Here is a 23239-nt window from a genome sequence, read left to right on the forward strand (position 1 = left end):
CGCCGCACCGACACTTCACCCGCCCGCCGCCAGCAGCGCCCCCTGCCGCCGCCGCCGCCGCCGCACCGACACTTCACCCGCCCGCCGCCAGCAGCGCCCCCTGCCGCCGCGGAGGCCTCCTCCTCCTCCACCACCACCAGCAACGTCTGTCCACGGAGTGCTCGACACGACACGTCTTTATTGTCATTGTTTTTAGGGGTATAACGAGATTGGGAATGCGCCTCCCATACGATGCAATAAATTATACTACAGGTGGACCTTGTGTCTCTCCAAGCGAACCTTTCTGACTCCAAGGATCTTCAGATGGACCTTGTGTCTTAAAGGATCCTCAGGTGGACCTTGTGTCTTCCATGATCCTCAGGTGGACCATGTGTCCTCAAGGATCCTCAGGTGGACCTTGTGTCTTCAAGGATCCTCAGGTGGATCTTGTGTCTTCAAGGATCCTCAGGTGGACCTTGTGTCCTCAAGGGGACCTTGTGTCTTCAAGGATCCTCAGGTGTAGCTTGTGTCTTCAAGGATCCTCAGGTGGAGCTTGTGTCTTCCATAATCCTCAGGTGGACCTTGTGTCGTCAAGGATCCTCAGATGGACCTTGTGTCTTCAAGGATCCTCAGGTGGACCTTGTGTCTTCAAGGATCCTCAGGTGGACCTTGTGTCCTCAAGGATCCTCAGGTGGACCTTGTGTCTTCAAGGATCCTCAGGTGGACCTTGTGTCTCCAAGTTGTGACTCCAAGTGACTGCAGGTGAACCTTGCGTCTCCAAGGATCCTCAGATGGACCTTGTGTCATCAAGGAACTGGAGACACAGCTGTGGTACTGGCTCGAAGGGCCAAATGGCCTCCTCCTGCACCTATTTTCTATGAACTACAGATGGACCTTGTGATTCCAAGAATCTGCAGATGAAAGTTGTGACTCCAAGTGACTGCAGGTGAACCTTGTTTCTCCAAGGATCTGCAGATGGACCATGTGTCTACAAGGAAATCCTTGTGATTCCAAGGATCTGCAGATGAAAGTTGTGACTCCAAGTAACTGTAGATGGACCTTGTGTGTGCGAGAAACTGCAGATGCTAGAATCTTGAGCAAAACACACAAAGTGCTGGAGTAACTCAGCGAGACAGGCAGCATCTGCAGAAGGAATGGACATTCCTAAAACGTAAAGTGCATCTTAACAGGTGAAGTAGCATCTGTGGAGGGAAAAATGCAGGCTATGTTTTGGTAGATATAAAGAACTGCAAATGCTGGTTTACAAAAAACACACTGCTGGAGAAGGTCAAAGGGACCCAGAACATTTAAAATAGATTAACTATATTTATTTAGTAAAATGCAATGCAGACTACATTGTAAATGCTCAGTAAATGTTTTCTCCATTTATATATGGTAGTTGTTTTAACGGACAGAATAGTGTAAGCCATGTTACAAAATGTATAGGAGATATTTCTCCAAAGACGTACAGGTATGTAGGTTAATTGGCTGGGTAAATGTAAAAATTGTCCCTAGTGGGTGTAGGATAGTGTTAATGTACGGGGATCGCTGGGCGGCGTGAACTTGGTGGGCCGAAAAGGCCTGTTTCCGCGCTGTATATATATGATATGATATGATATGATATTGGGAGCAATAATGGATAATATATGGGATCTCTCAGAGGGTTTCAGAGATGGTTTCTGGGAGTTAACTAATATTGGAGGAGATGTCCACATGAATGATAGGGTACTTAAGAACAATTTGTTCCATGTAATATAACTTTTTTTTACATTATTGTATCGGTTGCTGCTGTTAGTTGAGTGTTTACTTATAAAGGATACTTTGTCAGTACTTGTCCTAGTCAACACTAACGTAAAAGACGCCCTAATGCAGTGACTCTGCATACTCGTGAAAGCAAAACAAAGAATTTCACTGTGACGTGTCTCATGTGATATTAAAGTATTATACATTAGTGGGGTACGGTGGCACAGCGGTAGAGTTGCTGCCTTACAGCACCAGAGACTTGGGTTCGATCCTGACTACGGGTGCTGTCTGTACCGAGTTTGTATGTTCTCCCCGTGACCGCGTGGGTTTTCTCCAGGTGCTCCGGTTATTTGCTCCCCCACTCCAAAGACGTGCAGGTTTGTCGGTTAATTGGCTTGTTAAAATTGTAAATTGTCCCTAGTGTGTGCGTAGGATAGTGTAAGTTAACGGGGATCGCTGATCGGCAGGGACTCAGTGGGCTGAAGGGCCTATTTCCACTCTGTATCTCTAAACTAAACTAAACTAAATTCATTCATTCAATCCAATGGGCACCACAAGAGCATTCACAAAGACTCCTCACACCCCTGCAATAGTCTGTTCGAACTTCTACCATCGGGCAGACGCTACAAGGCCTTCTCCGCCCCCACCTCCAGACTCAGGAACAGCTTCATCCCCAGGGCCATAGTTGCTATGAACCGGTCCTGCTGAGCCGGATGGTCACATCGCACAGCGAACCGGCACAGACCTACTTGCACTTTATTCTTTTTTAAAACTGTTTCTGATTTTGTTTCAATGAGTTGTTTAAATTTATACTGATTAGCTAATTAATTTATTGCATCGTATGGGAGGGGCATTCCCAATCTCGTTGTACCCCTGTACAATGACAATAAAGATATATTGTATAATTCCACAACATTGGGCCTGAACTTGGATGAACTATATTGTTAGAACACGCTCTGTCATTTCTAAAACTTTTTTAATGCGCACACACCCAGTGCTGTGGCTTTAATATTTTACTGTGGAAAATACATTCACAGGTTGTTATTTTTTTTTAAACCATCCATATATATATATATTTTGAGTGGGGAGGGATCGATTGCTCGGCGGTCGGCTCGCCGGCCTTGCTGTGAATGACAGGGGGATTGGCCAATGGAGGCCGTTGTGGGCGGGACTCCAGCCACACCGGAAGGACATGGGGACAAGGCAAGACCACGTGGGGCAAGTTGCAGATGTTGGTTTGTAGAGATGGTCCAATGCCCTGAAAGAGTTGTTGGGAACAAGGTAAGTCTATGAGGAGAATTTACTGAGATGGTTTAATGTTCTTAAAGAGTGTAGGAAGGAACTGCAGATGCTGGTTCATCAAGATTGTTTAATATCCTTAAAAGACCCTTAAAGGGCAAGTTGTAGAGATGGTTTCATTTCATTAAAGAGTTGGGCACCAGCACCAGGCACTCCTGACCTGGGCACCAGCACAGGCCCAAGACTGGATGAGAAAGTGGGTTAACACAGAACTAGTGTGAATGGGTGATCGAAGGTCAGCACAGCGTAAGAAAATAACTGCAGATGCTGGTACAAATCGAAGGTATTCTCAAAATGCTGGAGTAACTCAGCAGATCAGGCAGCATCTCTGGAGAGAAGGAATGGGTGATGTTTCGGGTCGAGACCCTTCTTCAGACTGATGTCGGGGGGCAGGACAAAGGAAGGATATAGGTGGAGACAGGAAGATAGAGGGAGAACTGGGAAGGGGAGGGGAAGAGAGGGACAGAGGAACTATCTAAAGTTGGAGAAGTCAATGTTCATACTGCTGGGCTACAAGCTGCCCAAGCGAAATATGAGGTCAGCATAGACTCAGTGCGCCTCATAGAAGGGCCTGTTTCTACACTGACTATCAATTCTAACTACGGGTGCTGTCTATACGGGGTTTGTACGTTCTCCCTGTGACTGTGGGTTTTCTCCAGGTGCTCCAGTTTCCTCCCATGTTCCAAACCCACGTGCAGGTTTGGAGGTTAATTTGCCTCTGTAAATTGTCCCTAGTATGTAGGATAATGCTAGTGTACGGAGTGATCGCTGCTCAGCGCAGACTCAATGGGCTGAAGGGCCTATTTTCATGCTGTATCTAAACGAAAGTAAAGTAAGATCACCATTTCACCTCCTGCACTCCAAGGAATAAAGTCTTACTTGTGTATTGATTTTTCTCCTTACTTGAACCCCAGCAGAGATTTCCCTTGTGAAGAATCCAAACTGAAACAGGAAGAATTTGCAGGCCATGACTTGGCCGAGATGTTTGCAGCTTCGGTACATTCCCCTGCATTGTCACCTTTTCTTGCATCCAGCAAACCATCTCCAGTTGAGACACTTGAACGTTCTTGGCAGGATCAGTCCAGTGGGACTCGTGCCCACTGAAGGCGTGATACACCCAAGGAAGTCGGGACCTCCACACTGCAGGTGGACGAGTTTATCCTTCACGGTCAACAGGTCTCGGAGCAGTGGTGACGGAAGTGGCCTGCGGGACCAAGCCTCGGCGAGACGGGCAGTGTCACACGCCTCAGCTGGGGATGGAGATGACTTGGAGGAATTTGGAACTCAAGGAAAGTTCTACTCTGGCAGGAGGGTGTTCCGGAAAAGCTCTTCCCAGTTGGCGGATCGCAGATACGGTGATGCTGAGGATCAAGATGAGGAAGTTAATAGTCCGGCAGTGAGCCGGAAACAGGAACGAAGGAACACCACCTACTGGTACTTCCTGCAGTGTAAAAAACTCATCAAGGCTGATAAGGTCCAGAATTTTATTCCACGTTTTTCCTGGTTTTACTAAGTATAATGGTGTTACAAGAGAGGGCAGAGTCAGCAAATTGTTGCACACGAATTTGTGATTCCTGCCGTTCTTCCTGGGTTCGATCCTGCCTACGGGTGCTGACTGTATGAGTTTACATGTTCATACTGTGAAATGGGCAGACAATGTTTCATGTTGAGATCCTTCAGACTGATAGGGGGGAAGTGGGGAGAAAGCTGGAAAAGAGAGAGGCAAGACAAAGCCTAACAAGTGAGATGGGGATACAGCCGAGGGAGACACAAGGAACTGCAGGTGCTGGAGTCCCGAGTGGGTTATCTTCGGGTGCTCCGGTTTACTCCCACATCCCAAAGGTTTTGTAGGCCCGATTGTAATCACATATTGTCTCCACTGACTGGTTGGCATGCAACAAAAGATTTTCACTGTACCTCGGTACACGTGACAATAAACTGAACTAAACTAAATTAATTGGCCTCTGCAAATTGCCACAAATGTGCAGGGTAAGGTAAGTCCTTGGGGCAATTTACAGAGGTAGTTTGATTTTCTTAAAGAGTTGTCCTGAACTAGGCACCCAGCACAGACCCAAGACTGGATGGGAAAGTGGGATAACATATGGGGCGATCAATGGTTGGCGTAGACATGGTGGGCCAATGGGCCTGTTTCCCTAAACTAAACTAATCTCTACCAGTTGAGCCGCTGTGTCAATGTACAAAAGAGACCAACGTACTTTAAACTTTTATTGTTGTCATGTGTGTGTGGGCCTGTCAGCTTGTTTGCTGAAGCTCTGGGTCTGTACATTGTTTGTTTATTCCAGCACTTACTCCCATCATGGCATGGTGGCGTAGTGGTAGAGCTGCTGCCTTACAGAGCCAGAGACCCGGGTTCGATCCTAACTACGGGTGCTTGTTTGTACGGAGTTTGTGCGTTCTCCCTGCGGACTGCGTTGGTTTTGTCCGAAACCTTCGGTTTCTGCCCACACTCCAAGGACATACAGGTTTTGTAGGTTTATTGGCTTGGTGGAAATGTAAAAATGGTCCCTAGTCTGTGTAGGGTGGTGTTAATGTGCGGGGATTGCTGGTCGGCGCGGGCTCAGTGGGCCGAAGGGCCTGTTACCGTGCTGTATCTCTAAACTAAATCAGGATAATCCTCACAATGGTGCCTCATGTTGCAGTTAGCTGAGGCGCTGGACCTGTTTGAGACTCGGATGTTGAAGGAAGAACAACTGGGTCCTGAAGAATACAATTACACTGTGCTAATAGGAGGATGTGGAAGAGCAGGTTACCTGAAGAAAGCCTTTAAACTCTACAATGATGTGAGTACCAGATACTATACTGGGTACCCTTCTCCCACATCCCTTCCTCTGGCTTCACAATTTGTAACTCTTCAACGTCTGTACGGAGTCTGTACGTTCTCCCCGTGACCTGCGTGGGTTTTCTCCGAGATCTTCGGTTTCCTCCCACACTCCAAAGACGTACAGGTATGTAGGTTAATTGGCTGAGCAAATGTAAAAATAAAAAAAAATTGTCCCTAGTGGGTGTAGGATAGTGTTAGTGTGCGGGGATCGCTGGGCGGCGCGGACCCGGTGGGCCGAAGGGCCTGTTTCTGCGTTGTATCTCTAAATCTAAAAATCTAAAAAATCAATCCTGTAACTCTTCGAGCCTTCTTTCTCTCCCCCCCCCCCCCCCCCCCCCCCCCGCTGAGTTCCTCCAGCATCTTGTGTTTTGCCGTTTATCACTGCGTCTGATTCCACAACGATAGGACAAGTAGAATTAGCATTTGAAGAAGGGTCCCCACCCGAAACGCGCCAACCATGTTCTCCAGAGATGCTCCCTGACCCGATGAGATTGGAAATGAACTGTTCTTAACACCTGCTTTGTTGGAAAATGCTTCTAATAAACTCGAAATACAGGCAAGCACATGGATACCCACTTTAGGTGTCTGAGATTTAATGCTACTCAAAACGCAAACCGCTGAAGGAACTCGGTGAGGCAGGCAGTATCTGGGTGGAGAAATGGACAGACAATGTTTCATGTTGAGATCCTTCTTCAGACTGATAGGGGGGGAGTGGGGAGAAAGCTGGATGCTGCAGGTGCTGGAGTCCTGAATAAAACACGTGCTGGAAGAACATGGATAGGACACGTTTGGAGGGATATGGACCGAGAGCAGGCAGGTGGGACTAGTGTAGCTGGAACATGTTGGGCCGAAGGGCCTGTTTCCACACTGTATCACTCCATAACTATATAACTTAGTGAGCATCTCTGGAGAGAATGGAACAGGTGACGTTTTTAGTAGGGACCCTTCTTCAGACTCGGGTGAGGGAGGTTGGATTGGGAGGTGGGTGTTGTAAGTGACAAAGAGATAGGGGTTAAAGGGGTTAATAGGTGTCAGATAAGGAGAGGAGGAGCGAAATGCAAAGGCTGAGCGGGGATGGAAGTTGGGGATGGGAAAGAGGAGGGTGAAAGGGAAATGGAGGACTGGGGGGTGATGGGATCAGCAATAGCATGTGATTCAGGGTGACCCATCTTTGCCTCTGAAATTAGGTTGACCTACCTTGGAAAATTGCCCTTAGTGTGCAGGCAGTGGTGTGAAAGTGGGATAACATAGAACTACTGTGAGCGGGTGATCGATAGTTGGTGTGCACATGGTGGGCTGAATGGCCTGTTTCCATGCTGTATCTCCAAAACTGGATCAAATCCAGAATATCCGGTCTGACTGGAGGCCAGCTGTCCATCTGAGTGTAACCACAAGCACATCAAATAACCACAAGCACATCTGTCGTACATGTGGCAGTCACTATTAGGATCATCGTTTTAGCCATTGAGGCCCCAAACACTGCAATTTCTTCTTTAAATCACTCCTCCTTTTGAAAGATGTTTTTCAAATCCAATTTCCTTGAATTAAGATCTTAAAGCAACCAGTCATAATACCCCTTACTTATCTGGCACAGAATTTGCTTTCATTAGATTACCGGCACTTTATAGACAATAGACAATAGGTGCAGGAGTAGGCCATTCGGCCCTTCAAGCCAGCACCACCATTCAATGTGATCATGGCTGATCATTCTCAATCAGTACCCCATTCCTGCCTTCTCCCCATACCCCCTGACTCCACTATCCTTAAGAGCTCTATCTAGCTCTCTCTTGAATGCATTCAGAGAATTGGCCTCCACTGCCTTCTGAGGCAGAGAATTCCACAGATTCACAACTCTCTGACTGAAAACGTTTTTCCTCATCTCCGTTCTAAATGGCCTACCCCTTATTCTTAAACTGTGGCCCCTGGCTCTGGACTTCCCCAACACTGGGAACATGTTTCCTGCCTCTAACATGTTTCCTGCTTCTTTAATACAACAAGGTTAACAGATGATGAGCGTTTGATGGCACTGGGCCTGTACTCGCTGGAGTTTAGAAGTATGAGGTGGGGGGGGGGCCTCATTGAAACTTACCGAATAGTGAAAGGCCTGAATAGCGTGGATGTGGAGAGGATGTTTCCACTAGTGGGAGAGTCTAGGACCAGAGGGCACAGAATAAAGAGACGTATCATTGAAAAGGATATGAGGAGGAATTTCTTTAGTTAGAGGATGGTGAATCTGTGGAATTCAATTCCACAGACGGCTGTCAATGCATATTTAAAAAGCGGAGATTGAAAGGTTCTTGATTAGTGTGGGTGTCGGAGGTTATAGGGAGAAGGAAGGAGAATTGGGTTCAGGGGGACAGATAAATCAGCCATGATTGAATGGCGGAGTAAACTCAATGGCCTAATTCTGCTCCTATGTCTTCTGAACATGAGCGTTTTGCATGTAATTTTTTTTTAAAGGATTCATATTTCTTTCTCTTTGCAGATGAAGAAAAGAGGGTTGATTCCCTCAGAAGCCACCTACACCGCTCTGTTCAATGCTTGTGCAGAGTCACCATGGAAGGATACAGGCCTTCAGTTCGCCACAAAGCTTCGGGAAGAATTAGGGACCAAGAATATCCATATGAACTTGATTGCATACCATGCCCTGCTGAAGACACACGCTCTCTGCTCCAATCTCAGGGCCTGCTTCGATGTGGTTCGGGTAAGCACCTGCACAAAATGATGCCATTTTAAATGTTTATAGTTTAGTTTAGAGATACAGTGCGGAAACAGGCCCTTCGGCTTGTTGAGTCCGCATCGACCAGCGATCCCCGCACTCTAACACTATTATGATGGGACACACACTAGGGACAATTTACAATTTCACTGAAGCCAATTAACCTACAAACCTGTACGTCTTTGGAGTTGTAAGATTTGAGAAGTTTTCCCTCATTTGGAAAGCAACACAATACCAAAGAGCTGCAGTTTGGACATTTTAAACGGGAGACTGGGGCTGATAGCGGAGAAAGGCTGCGGTCAGATTAACAAAGGATGTCACAATCCGTGGGTCCTAAAATGGCCGCAGGACCTCGTGACCAGCCACAAAAGGTAAAAACCTTACATCCCAGTCTCTAGGTTTTCTGCAAAGCCATGGCCAGAACAAAGGATGGGTATTGGCCATGCAGAAACCTATGAAACCAGGTCGGAGTCCAGACACTGGGGCGCTGACATCAGCATACTCACAATGCCCCAAGCCGACCTAAACAGTTCATCTCAGTGAGGGGGCACAATAGCCCATAGAAAACTACCTGGTAGGTGATGGGAAACCAGTTAACACCCATCACCTCACAATGAAATCCCAATTCACACCATCTGGCCATCCCCGGTATCCCCGAACATAAGCGCAGATCAGAAGAAAACCTCATACATATCTTTTTGAACAAAGAGATTCCAAGATCTGGCGGGAGATAGGATGGGTCAGAAACAGTATAACTGGCCACTACTTTTGGGTGAAAAAGTTAAGTCGGAGGGGAGTCGGAACTGAGGGCAACTCGAGAAGAAAACCTGCAGGGAACGCAAGCAGGCAAGTTAAGACGGACACAGTCAAGAAGAAAGTCGGAAAGAAGAACGGATGCAAGAGAGAGGAACCGGCACGCAACTCGAGAAGAAATACTGCCAAACGAACAGCCAGTAACCCCAGTAATAGCCCCATGGTGAGCATGCACTCCAAATTCTACATATCCTGGACATAGTTTAGTGTAGAGGGGAGGGTGGTTGTGAATAAACGTTGGGTGTGTACTAAAATATGTGTTGGTCAATGTTGCGATGTGTCGTGCGTTCCCCATCTTACAGTCATTCGTGTATGTGTCTTGCAGAACTGTGTTTAAGAATTCATAAGTAAAAGGGTATTCGTGTATATGTTTTGTGGAACTGTGTGTGTTTCAAGCATTCAGCGAAGTAGGTATTCGGATATATGTCTCGTGGAACTGTGTTTTTAAGTTTTCAGCAAAAAGGGTATTCGGGTATATGTCTTGTGAACTGTGCGTTTTGTGATTAATAAATAAAAGATATTCATGTATTCGGTATGTGTATTATAGATATGTCTTATAGAACTGTATAAATATATTCATGGACAATAGTCCCAAGTGCTGAATAAAAGCCTTTTCATTTAAACCCTGGTTTTGAAATCTGGTCTGGTTGAATTTTTTCTGCACTATAAGAGCTCCTGCATCTAAGCCCAGTGTCTAGAACCGTAAGGGGTGAGTGGGTCGAACCACTCACGGGGAACCAGTGTGCACGGCCTGGTCAAGGGATCAGAGCAAGGCACGGGGACCTTAGGTCGGGCGAAAGCTCGGCGCAGAAACCCCTTACAGATAATGGCGACGTAAGGGGTTTCTGCGCCGAGCTTTCGCCCGACCTAAGGTCCCCGTGCCTTGCTCTGATCCCTTGACCAGGCCGTGCACACTGGTTCCCCGTGAGTGGTTCGACCCACTCACCCCTTACGGTTCTAGACACTGGGCTTAGATGCAGGAGCTCTTATAGTGCAGAAACAATTCAACCAGACCAGATTTCAAAAGCAGGGTTTAAATGAAAAGGCTTTTATTCAGCACTTGGGACTATTGTCCATGAATACTTACAGTTCTATAATACATGTCTATAAAACACATACCGAATCACACGAATACTTATAACTATGAATCATAAAACACACACAGTTCCATAAGACATATACACGACTGTAAGATGGGGAACGTACGACACATCGCAAAATTGACCAACACACACTCTTTTACACACCCACGTTTATTCAAACCACCCACCCCTCTACACTAAACTATGTCCAGGATATGCAAGATCGGGGTGCATGCTCACCATGGGGCTATTACTGGGGTTACTGGCTGTTCGTGCTGCAGTATTTCTCCTCGTGTTGCGTGCCTGTTCCTCTCTCTTGCATCCGTTCTTCTTGCCTGTCTTTTCTTCCTCCTGCATTCGTTTTCTTGCCTGCTTGCGTTCCTTGCAGGTTTTCTTCTAGAGTTGACTTAATTTCTTCGCCCAAAAGTAGTGGCCAGTTATACTGTTTCTGTCCCGTCCTATCTCCCGCCAGATCTTGGAATCTCTTTGTTCAAAAAGATATGTATGAGGTTTTCTTCTGATCTGCGCTTATGTTCGGGGATACCGGGGATGGCCAGACGGTGTTAATTGGGATTTCGTTGTGAGGTGATGGGTGTTAACTGGTTTCCCATCACCTACCAGGTAGTTTTCTATGGGCTATTGTGCCCCCTCACTGAGATGAACTGTTTAGGTCGGCTTGGGGCATTGTGAGTATGCTGATGTCAGCGCCCCAGTGTCTGGACTCCGACCTGGTTTCATAGGTTTCTGCATGGCCAATACCCATCCTTTGTTCTGGCCGTGGCTTTGCAGAAACCTAGAGACTGGGTTGTAAGGTTTTTTACCTTTTGTGGCTGGTCACGAGGTCCTGCAGCCATTTTAGGACCCACAGATTGTGACATCCTTTGGTAAACTGACTGCAGCTTTTCTCCGCTATCAGCCCCAGTCTCCCGTTTAAAATGTCCAAACTGCAGCTCTTTGGTTTTGTGTTGATTTCAGAATGAGGGAAAACTTCTCAAATCTTACAGAGTGTGGGAGGAAACCGGAGCACCCGGACAGAGAAAACCCACGCAAGTCACGGGGAGAACGTACAAAGTCCGTACTGACAGCGGTAGAGTTGCTGCCTTGCAAGTTCGATCCTAACTACAAGTGCCGTCTTTACGGCGTTTGTACGTTCTCCCTAGGACCGCGTGGGTTTTCTCTAGGTGCTCCGGTTTCCCAAAGACGTGCAGGTTTGTAGGTTAATTGGTTTCTGTAAATTGTCCCTAGTGTGTAGGATAGAAATAGTTTACGCATGATCCTTGGTCAGTGTGAACTCGATGGGCCGAGCGGCCTGTTTCCACACTGTACCTCTCAAACAAAACTAAAATGATTTTTGAAAAACTATTGCGAGGGGCAAGTTCTATGTGTGCACGTCAAACCTCATGTGGTGTTGCTGCCTTTCTTACCAGAGTGGCCTTGTGTGTTTATTTTCCAGGAAATAGTTCTCAGTGGTCATGAGATTAATGTGGAAACATTCAGCACTTTAATGATGGCCAGCATTATGGATGCTGGCAATGGCTTCAGGTATTCATTACAGGTAAATAGAACATCTTCTTTTCTGTTCTCCCCCATATTGGAATTTACAGGATAATCTACCAGGTTTAAGAATAGCTGCTTCCCAACAACCATCTTGAATACTTGACCACACTTACCTCAACTAGAAGTGATAGACCATCTTTGGTTGGGGTGTTTAATCACTAATATTGGATTTATTAAATTTATGTTTACTACATATTCTCGAAGTGCATTGTGTTTACAGGCTTGTCATGCTGCTGCAAGTTAGAATTCCATTGTCCGTTGTTGGTACATATGACAATTAAACACCCTTGATTTAACTCTTGAAACTGGAGCTACCAGAAACACTCATGTCAACTCTTTAAAGCATATTCTTTAAGCATGTATAACTCCAGAATCAGAATCAGAATAGCCTTTATTGTCATCCAAAAAAGAAAGTCTTTTGGACGAAATTCCGTCACCCACAGTCCAACAATAAGAGCAATAAAAATAAGCAATAACACACACAATCACAAACCAACACAAAACAAAACAAAAAAGAAACATCCATCACAGTGAGTCTCCTCCAGTCACCTCCTCACTGTGATGGAAGGCCAGAATGTATTTTCTCTTCCCCTGCCGTCTTCTCCCGCGGTCAGGCTGTTGAACATAAGATTTGTAATGCCCCACATTTATCTTCCTATGTCTCTCTGAGTGTTTTAAGATATTTCCTAAAACATACTTCTTTCAGAAGCTGATTAGGGTCAGCACATTGGTGCAGCTGGTCGCTCCGCTGCCTCACAGCACCAGAGTCGCTGGTTCAATCCTGACCTCGCATGCCATCGGTGTGGAGTCAGCACGTTCTCCCTGTAACTATGTGGGTTTCCTCCGGATGCCCCGGTTCCCTCCCACAACCGAAAGATGCACAGGTTTGTTGTGGAGGGCAGGTTAATTGGCCTCTCTAAATTGCCCCTAGTCTGTAGGGAGTAAGTGAGAAAAAGGATAACGTAGAACTAGTGTGAGGGGTATAGACTTGGTGGGCTGAAGGGCCTGTTTCCATGCTGTATCTCTAAACTAAAGCAGACCGGGTCACTCCTCTAACCTGCTGGAAATGACAGCGGGGAATCATGAGCTGAATGATCCAGACCACCGCTCGGGGTAACAGCACCATCTTGCTGTGCCATTTAATAAGTGGGAGTGCTGGATGTCCGATCTTCCATCTTTGTCCGATAGAGAGCACGTGCCCACATCGACCAAGATTGCTCATCAACGTTAGTCTCACTTGCCCATGTTTTTTCCTCTAAATCTTTCCTAATCCATGTACCTGCCCAAATGTCTTTTAAATGTAGTTATTGTTCCTGTCTCAACCGCGGTGGCGCAGTGGTAGAGTCACTGCCTCACAGCGCCAGAGACCCGGGTACCATCCTGATCACGGGTGCTGCCTGTACAGAGTTTGTACGATCTCCCTGTGACCTGCGTGGGTTTTCTCCAGGATCTCCGGTTTCCTCCCACACTCCAACGACGTAAAGGGTTTTAGGCTAATTTGCTTGGTAAAATTGTAAATCATCACTAGTGGAATTCTCTGCCTCAGAAGGGTGGAATTCTTTGGCTCAGAAGGGTGGAATTCTTTGCCTCAGAAGGGTGGAATTCTCTGCCTCAGAAGGCAGTGGAGGCCAATTCTCTGAATGTATTCAAGAGAGAGCTAGATAGAGCTCTTAAGGATAGTGGAGTCAGGGGGTATGTGGGAGAAGGCAGGAACGGGGTACTGATTGAGGATGATCAGCCATGATCACATTGAATGGTGGTGCTGGCTCGAAGGGCCGAATGGCCTACTTCTGCACCTATTATCTATTGTCTATTGTGTGTGTAGGATAGTGTTAGTGTGCGGGGATCGCTGGTCGGCGCGGATTTGGTGGGCCGAAGGGCCTGTTTCCGCGCTGTATCTCTCAACTAAACTAAACTCAAACCTCCTTTGGCAGCTCATTCCCAATAAGATGGAGACATTTTCTGCCTCCTCTTTCTTCTCAGCAGTGTGATGTACTGTCGAGTCTTCATACGCCAGCGGGTTATCGAAGTCGGAGTTAATCTCTTTTCTGATGTCTTCTAAAGGTCGTTCCCTTTTTTATCTCAATGGTTTCCCGGAAAATGAAAGAGTAACATCTGCGTCAGATGTGTTATTGTTCTAAATGTCACCGCTCCAGCTTCGAGTGGCACTGGGCGGACGTTGTGAGGATATTTTAAGCCTTCCCAAATTCAAAGATACAGATATAAAATTCAACAACCTCCGAAGGAGTGGACAGTAAACAGCTCTTCAAAAAGGAGAATGCGGCAGATAAGCCCAGCTGTGAGCTGAGCAAAGCTGAGATTGTCACAGCGTGATCCAAAACGTAGGCAAGACTGGTCTGCCAAGGTCTACCGAGGGAAGGAATGAAGTAAGCAAAGCATTACGATGGATATTCGTTAAAAAGAGAGCTGATCTTTTTGAGGCTCTAAGACAGTCATTGCCCAGCACAGTGAAAAGCTGCTTGAAGATTCAACCATAGAAAGAAAGAATTTACTTTCACAAAAACACATCACATCTACAGGGCTCGCAGAACAGTTTAAAATCAATGAAATGCTTTTTGTAGTACGTATGGTGAGATTTCTCTTCCCCCAGCCCTGCTCCACAGGACTGTAAATCCTGCTTTGCTGGTATTAACGAGCTGTGGACTCTGCTGGGCAGAAAGTTAGAAGAGCTCTTATCTCTCTTCAAAGAGTGTGAAGGACTTGCCGCGTTCCACTTGCACTGGAGAGGGAATCTTGATCCAATGTCGTGCCTGAAATGTTACCTTCTGTTACTTGCCCTGCTGAAGTCAACTGAGAGTCTGCAGCACATACACCCACAGATTGTTTTAGACTTTAGAGATACACCGTGGGAACAGACCCTTTGGCCCACCGGATTTGCAATGGCCAGCGATCCCCATACACTAACGCTATCCTACACACTAGGGACAATTTACGATTTACAGAAGCCAATTGACCGACAAACCTGTACGACTTTGGCGCGTGGGAGGAAACCGGGTTACCCTGAGAAAACCCACGTGGTCACAGGGAGAACGTACAAATCCGCACAGACGGCACCCAGTGTCAGGATTGAACCCAGGTCTCTGGCGCTGTAAGGCAGCCTCGGACTACCTTTGATCGGACTTTATTGGACTTTATCTTCCACTAAACGTTATTCACATTATTCCCTTTATCATGTGTCTGAACACTGGATGGCTTGATTGTCATCATGTATTGCCTTTCCGCTGACTGGTTAGCACGCAACTAAAGCTTTTCACTGTACCTCGGTACACATGACATTAATCTAAACTCAAACTACAAAAGAAGGGTCCTGACATATCACTTATCCATGTCTCCACTGAGGGAAAGAGAAAAAGACATTGTGGCCATCCATCACAGTGAGGAGGTGACTGGAGGAGACTCACTGTGATGGATGTTTCTTTTGTTTGGTGTTAGTTTATGATTGTATGTGTTATTGCATTTTTATTGATTATTCTTATTGGTCTTATTGTTGAACTGCGGGTAATTTTTCATTTCACTACACATTTATGTGTATGTGACAAATAAACGACTATTGATGCTGCCTAACCGCTAAGCTACTCTGCACAAGATTCCAGCATCTGCAGTTCCTGGTGTCACCATTTTAAACTCTAGTGTTTAATTGTAAGCTTCCCTCCACGGTATGATCAATGTTGCCATTGTGGTTCTCGCAGGCTTGTCCATCAGAACATGCATCTCAATGTTGGACTGACTTGCCTTTCTTTTATTCAAGAGAGAGTTAGGTATAGCCTTTGGGGCTAACGGAATCAAGGGATATGGGGAGAAAGCAGGGACGGGGTAATGATTCTGGATGATCGGCGATGATCGTATTGAATAGCAGTGCTGGCTCGATGGGCCGAATGGCCTACTCCTGCGCCTATTTCTATGTTTCTCTCTCTTGCAGATCTGGCGAGAGATGGTCAGACTGGGCATTCGGCCCGATGCCAAGAGCTACAACCTACTGCTGAGGGCTGCCAGGGACTGTGGCATCGGGAACCCTGCAGTGGCATCCCACGCACTGTTGGGCGACGTCGAGGGCAGGACGTGGCAACTGAGGCAGCACAGGAAGGTTCATAAGCTCAGAGGTCCTGTCCAGAAACAAGCAGGACGCAGCAGAAATCCCAACACTATGACCATGGACTCACTGGAAGCACAGTTGTTCAGCTTGTCCTCCGGCGAGCCTCAGGGGAATGCATTAACCACACTCAAAGACGCTGGAGCTGAGGATGGGCTCACCAATGCAACTCCATCAGGACCAATTGAACCATTGAACCTTCCATCTAAAAGTAGCCATGGAAAAGAGATGCCACCTGGAGAACAACCTTTAGAACTCGTTCCCAGGAATGAAATGCCCCTCATTGAGTCAGGCTCTAAGGGGTTCCCTCAAAGTGATCTACCTAATCTACTCCACATCCAGGTCAACAAGAAGAACCTTGTTTCTCTGGGAGCAGCAAGTGCACCGCACGACAGACTGGCACTGGTCGGAAACCTGGATGGTTTTCTAAATAAAATGAAGGAAGATAACGTGGCGCCAGATATTAAAACCTTCACGCTGTTGGCCGAGGTAGTAGAACCAAACAGCGTGTCCGAATCTTCCCTGCTAACCCTCATGGACGAGAGTGGTGTGAAGCCGGACATTTCATTCTTTAACACCATCATTAGAAAAAAAAGCAGGTTGGGAGATCTGGAAGGTGCTAAGGTGAGTGTTCTTGCTATTGAGGGCGTGCAGCGTAGGTTTACTAGGTTAATTCCCGGAATGGCGGGACTGTCATGTGTTGAAAGACTGGAGCGACTAGGCTTGTGTACACTGGAATTTAGAAGGATGAGAGGGGATCTTATCGAAACGTATAAGATTATTAAGGGGTTGGACACGTTAGAGGCAGGAAACATGTTCCCAATGTTGGGGGAGTCCAGAACAAGGGGCCACAGTTTAAGAATAAGGGGTAGGCTATTTAGAACTGAGATGAGGAAAAACATTTTCGGTCAGAGAGTTGTGAATCTGTGGAATTCTCTGCCTCAGAAGGCAGTGGGGGCCAATTCTCTGAATGCATTCAAGAGAGAGCTAGATAATGCTCTTAAGGATAGCGGAGTCATGGGGTATGGGGAGAAGGCAGGAACGGGGTACTGATTGAGAATGATCAGCCATGATCACATTGAATGGCGGTGCTTACAGGCTCGAAGGGCCGAATGGCCTCCTCCTGCACCTATTGTCTATATTCTTCCCAATAACCATCATAATCAGTCTGAAGAAGAGTCCCGATCCACATTGTATTAACCAACATCGACTGCTCACATTGGTTATTGCAATCAATATGAATTATGTGCAGGTAGATAAGAGTTGGTCTTGGCATCATGTTCGGCACATACATTGTGGACTGAAGGGCCTGCTCTTATGCTGTACAGTTAGTTCTATGTTCCACTTATAAAACTCTCCTTAATACCTACCTCTCTGACTCAGCTTTTAGTCATTGGGTTAATCCACTCAGTCTGAGGAAGGGTCTCGACCTGAAAACTTTTTTAGTCAGAGTTGTGAATCTGTGGAATTCTCTGCCTCAGAAGGCAGTGGAGGCCAATTCTCTGAATGCATTCAAGAGAGAGCTAGATAGAGCTCTTAAGGATAGCGGAGTCAGGGGGTATGGGGAGAAGGCAGGAACGGGGTACTGATTGAGAATGATCAGCCATGATCATATTGAGTGGCGGTGCTGGCTCGAAGGGCCGAATGACTTCATCCTGCACCTATTGTCTATTGTCTAAGTGATTATGTCTTTAGCAGCTTCAGGCTCACATAAAGGGTGGTGGGTGTGTGGAACGAGCTGCCAGAGGAGGTGGTTGAGGCTGAGACTATCCCATCGTTTAAGAAACAGTTAGACAGGTACATCAGACCTCCCAATTTTACAAATTCAGAACTTTGATGTCCAAAATTCAGAATTTTACATCAAAATTCATAATATGGTGCGTAATGCAACTTTTCAGCAAAAAAAAAAGTATGCACGCCAAATGTACGTACGCGTTGCGCTACATTCATATGTGAAAAACGACTATTATTTCCAACAGTCTGTAGTTCTTGGACTACATGTACAATGTCAGGCCTATCATGAGTATATTCTATTTATAGAAAGGTTATTGAACAGAGATACTTTTTACAACACAAAGAAAAAATAGTTTTGTTTTGTTTTTTCTACTTTGCTTTTCCCTTACACATCCCAATTCTCTTGGTATTGAACAAAAGAACAATGGTCATAAAATGTATGACTAAGTTATAAAAAAAGAGTTGATATATGCGACTCGACTAAACAGCCCAAAAAGGTGGTAATTGGCATTTCTGCTGTGTTTTATATTTTAATTATATTTCAGTCCCTGTGATGGACCGGGGCAGTATCCACCACCTTCATTCCAGTTCACCCGTAAAGAACATCAGGCTGAATCACCTCTTGGCTATGTCCATGCTGACCAATCTGTTCATTCAGTCTCTGAAGAAATTCCTTCTCTACCATCCTTCATTTTTACCCAAAATCATTCTGGACCCTAATTTAAATTGGAGATACAATGTAATCAGAGGAAGTGTCCCAACCCAAAACGTCACCTGTCCACTCCCTCCACAGATGCTGCCTGACCCGCCGAGTAACTCCAGCACTTAAGTGTTTTGCTCTCACTTAAATTGCCATGCTTACGATATGGGCTCTTGCCTGACAGAAACTCAACTGAAGCTGGTCAAATTAATCTCATTCACAACTGTTCTAGGAAGCAGACCCATGCCACCAGGCTAGTCTGAAATGTAATTTAGATTTCTGAACACAGCTTTATTTTAGTTACAGACATCACCAATGGCCTTCACTCAGTTTCTGTTCAGTATGTCGCTGAGCGGTAAGATGTGGTTCCCTTTTTACAGCCCAATGATGTGTTTATTCTTCAGGCTTTATTACCTGTTCTGGTTGAGCGAGGCTTCTCACCAACCATGTACACTTTCTGCAACCTGGCAATCGCCTGCAGAAAAGACAACGATGGACTGAAGCTCCTCCAAGACATGAAGGTAATGGTTTATTGGTACTTTATTGTCACGTGCACTTAAGTACAGTGAAATTCTTCTTTGCATACAGTTCAGTGACAATCTACTTTAGACTGTAAACAGGCCCTTCGACCCACCGAAGATTTAATAGACAATAGGTGCAGGAGGAGGCCATTCGGCCCTTCAAGCCAGCACCGCCATTCAATGTGATCATGGCTGATCATTCTCAATCAGTACCCCATTCCTGGCTTCTCCCCATACCCCCTGACTCCTGCTATCCTTAAGAGCTCTATTTAGCTCTCTCTTAAATGCATTCAGAGAATTGGTCTCCACTGCCTTCTGAGGCAGTGAATTCCACAGATTTACAACTCTCTGACTGAAAGTTTTTCTTCATCTCCGTTCCAAATGGCCTACCCCTTATTCTTAAACTGTGGCCCCTGGTTCTGGACTCCCCCAACATTGGGAACATGTTTCCTGCCTCTAACGTGTCCAACCCCTTAATAATCTTATATGTTTCGATAAGATCTCCTCTCATCCTTCTAAATTCCAGTGTATACAAGTCTAGTCGCTCCAGTCTTTCGACATACGACAGTCCCGCCATTCCGGGAATTAACCTAGTAAACCTACGCTGCACGCCCTCAATAGCAAGAATATCCTTCCTCAAATTTGGAGACCAAAACTGCACAGTACTCCAGGTGCGGTCTCACTAGGGCCCTGTACAACTGCAGAAGGAACCTGAGGGGTAGCTTTTTTACACAAAGGGTGGTGGGTGCATGGAATGAGCTGCCGGAGGAGGTAGCTGAGGCATGTACTATCTATTGCTCCTACATCTTCTTCCCGATGGCAGGAGTGAAATGAGTGCGCAGCCAGGGTGGTGCAGCGTTCATTGAAGCTCTCACTTTATTTCAGCTCTCTGGAGTAACCCCCAATGTCAACGTCTACAGCACCCTGATCAATAACGCAGCCAAGCAGCTGGACTATGTGTACCTTACCAACATCCTGCGTGACATGGCAAAGAATCAAGTGGCACCCAACGAAGTTGTCCTTAAGCAACTGGAATTTGTCGCCAAGTACCCTCCAAATTTTGACAAGGTTTGTGATGAACACTAACATATTTTAAAAAGGCCTGGATAGAGTGGATGTGGAGAGGACGTTTCCACTAGTGGGAGAGTCTATGACCAAAGGATATAGCCTCAGAATTAAAGGACATTCCTTTAGGAAGATGAAGAGGAATTTCTTTAGTCAGAGGGTGGTGAATCTGTGGAATTCATTACCACAGAAGGCTGTGGAGGCCAAGTCAAGGGGTATTTTTACGGCGGTAATAAATAGATTCTTGATTAGTACGGGTGTCAGGGGTTATGGGGAGAAGGCAGGAGATGGGGTTAAGAGGGAAAGATAGATCGGCCAGCGGTAGAGTTGCTGCTTTACAGCGAATGCAGCGCCGGAGACACAAGTTCGATCCTGACTACGGGTGCTGCACTGTAAGGAGTTTGTACGTTCTCCCCGTGACCTGCGTGGGTTTTCTCCGAGATCTTCGGTTTCCTCCCACACTCCAAAGACGTACAGGTATGTAGGTTAATTGGCTGGGTAAATGTAAAAATTGTCCCTAGTGGGTGTAGGATAGTGTTAATGTACGGGGATCACTGGGCGGCACGGACTTGGAGGGCCGAAAAGGCCTGTTTCCGGCTGTAGATATATGATATGATATGATATGAATGGCAAACAAAGTACACTTGATGGGCCCAATGGACTAATTCTGCTCCTATCACTTATGAAAAGAGTTATTTTTAAATGCATGCTTCTCAACCAAGAGAAACCATCTCCTACGCATTCTGTAACCAGGAGATGTGTGGATATTGGCCGAGTTCATTGCCTGCAACTCTGAGCAAAAGTCTATTCAATGTGGCCGTCTCCAGAAATGAACTGTGCGTGCAATTGTGGGCCATTGACCATATGCTGTCAAAAGGTGTCGGAGGGTTTAATGTGCATTTGCTGAAATTAATTTGAGTTGTTTTGCTGCCTTCACTAATTTTTGCAGTGTTCCAGATTTCAAGGGTAATTAAGCTGGAAGGGAATAATGACAGACTAATAAAACACCCATTCACAGTGAAATATCTCACAGTGCTATACAACTAATGAAGCATTTCTGTAGAAAAGGAAAATGCAGCAGATTCCCACAAGGAAACATGACACAAAATTGGCTGCACTGATTCAGCTAAGAATATTTAGCCAGAAGATGGAAATCCCTGGTCTACTGTAGCAGTGATTTAATGTCACTACAACAGATAAATAGGACCTCGCTTTTCATCTCTTCCAATCCACATGGCTTTTACAGAACTACCCATCGCTTAGACAGGTACATGGATAAGATAGGTTTAGAGGGAATGTAATAAAAAGGAACTGCAAATGCTGGTTTATACCAAAGATGGGCATAAAATGCTGGAATAACTAGGCTGATCAGGCAGCATCTCTGAGGAAATGGATCGGTAACATATCGGGTCGGGACCTTTTCTCGGAGGAAGAGTCCCGACCAAAAATGTCACCTACACATTTTCTTCAGAGATTCTTCCTGGCCTACAGTTACTTCAGCATTTTGTGGCTATCTAAGATTTAGAGGGATACAGACCAGATGTGGGCAAATGGGACTAGCTTGGATGGGGCATCTTGGTCGGCATGGATGAGTTGGGCCAAAGGGCCTGTCCTGTACTCATTGACTATATTAGAAAACCTGGCAGTTACATAAAAGGCAGCAACAGCAAATAATGCAACTGTAATCAGATTGGGACTGCACAGGCCGTGTTATTTTTCTGAAATATCCCTGTTACATCTGATCATTATTTGGCAGCCCACCATAGTTATATTAACATTTTAATGAATATTGCAGTGGATAATTTTGTCTCAAATTGATGATGCATTATTATCTTTTGAGTGCTAAATTACTTACTGCATTTAGCTCCAGCTGTTTTATAGGCTATACTTCTTATAGGAACATATGGGCTAGGATGTTGTTAGTGTAGTTATAATAATGTTAAAAATGCACAAGCTTTGATAAAGGATCCCTGATGCACTTAACCTGATTTATCTTTTTTTTTCTTCCCAGTACAAGTCGAGGAGCATTTATCTTGAAAAGATTGATGGCTTTCGAGGATATTACTATCGCTGGTTAAACTTTATGCCTGGAATGGAAACACCACATCCATGGGCAAAGTACCGACTGAAGAGTAATGTTCACAAAGAAGAACTACACCAATCGTAAATACTGCAACTGGAGATCACGGCAGAAGATGATGCATCGGTTATAGAAAGTAGCAGTATCAATTTTCAGCCCTTCATTTCCGTTGAATTTATTCGCCACTGCTGCTTTGGCCCGCACAATCCTGGACAGTGTTATCAAAGTACGCAGAGGAAAGTCAGCTCTGTGAAAGTCTTCAAATAAATGGACAATTTATTATTGCTTGTGTCAGGGAATTAAAAAACTGACCTTTTAATGGATCAGTGTGATGATTGTGGCTACCTAACATAAATTCCTAGCTTTAACTCTGGTGCTGGAAAGCTGCAAAGCTCCAGAGTGCAAACGATTTCATAGAAATAATTGCAGCATGAAAGGTGACCATTCAGCCTGATGACCCCATACTAGCTTTACTACCATAAGACACCGAAGCAGAATTAGACCATTGAGTCTACTCCACCATTCAATCATGGCTGATCTATTTTTCCCTTTCAACCCTATTCTCCTGCCTTCTCCCTGCAACCTTTGGTACCCTTCCTAATCAAGAATCAATTCATCTCTGCTTTAAAAACCAAATGACTTGGCCTCCACAGCTGTGTGTGGAAAATAATTCCACAGATTCACCACCCTCTGGCTAAAGAAATTCCTGCTCATCTCCACATCTATATCAATAATTTGGATAAGAACATACATGGCAAGATTAGCAAGTTTGCTGATGATACAAAAGAGGGTGGCTTGGCAGATAGTGAAGATGATTGTTTAGGTTTATTATTGTCATGTGTACTGAGGTACAGTGAAAAACTTTGTGTTGAAAAATTGCAGCAGGATCTTGATCGATAGGCCAGGTGGGCTGAGGAACGCTCGATGGAATTTAATACATAGAAATTTGAGGTGTTACATTTTGGGAGGTCTAACATGGGCAGGACCTACACAG

The 23239-nt window shown here is 45.6% G+C and overlaps 1 protein-coding gene across 2 annotated transcripts; it reads left to right on the top strand.

Annotated features, from left to right (window-relative positions):
• The first annotated feature begins 2874 nt into the window (after window positions 1–2874).
• ptcd1 (pentatricopeptide repeat domain 1) lies at window positions 2875–22537 on the top strand. 2 transcript variants are annotated; one of them, XM_078418420.1, is made up of 9 exons: window positions 2875–3003; window positions 3936–4495; window positions 5682–5822; window positions 8349–8567; window positions 11931–12032; window positions 15975–16769; window positions 18984–19100; window positions 19986–20168; window positions 22177–22537. In XM_078418420.1, exons 2-9 carry the CDS (start codon window positions 3989–3991, stop codon window positions 22330–22332), a joined length of 2220 nt encoding a protein of 739 aa, XP_078274546.1. In that variant the 5' UTR covers window positions 2875–3003; window positions 3936–3988; the 3' UTR covers window positions 22333–22537. The 2 variants fall into 2 exon arrangements, with proteins under 2 accessions (XP_078274546.1, XP_078274547.1); XM_078418421.1 differs by having other exon boundaries at window positions 2926–3003; window positions 3939–4495.
• Window positions 22538–23239: the final 702 nt, after the last annotated feature.

Source organism: Rhinoraja longicauda, chromosome 21, assembly GCF_053455715.1.
Source record: "Rhinoraja longicauda isolate Sanriku21f chromosome 21, sRhiLon1.1, whole genome shotgun sequence".
NCBI lineage: Eukaryota > Metazoa > Chordata > Chondrichthyes > Rajiformes > Arhynchobatidae > Rhinoraja > Rhinoraja longicauda.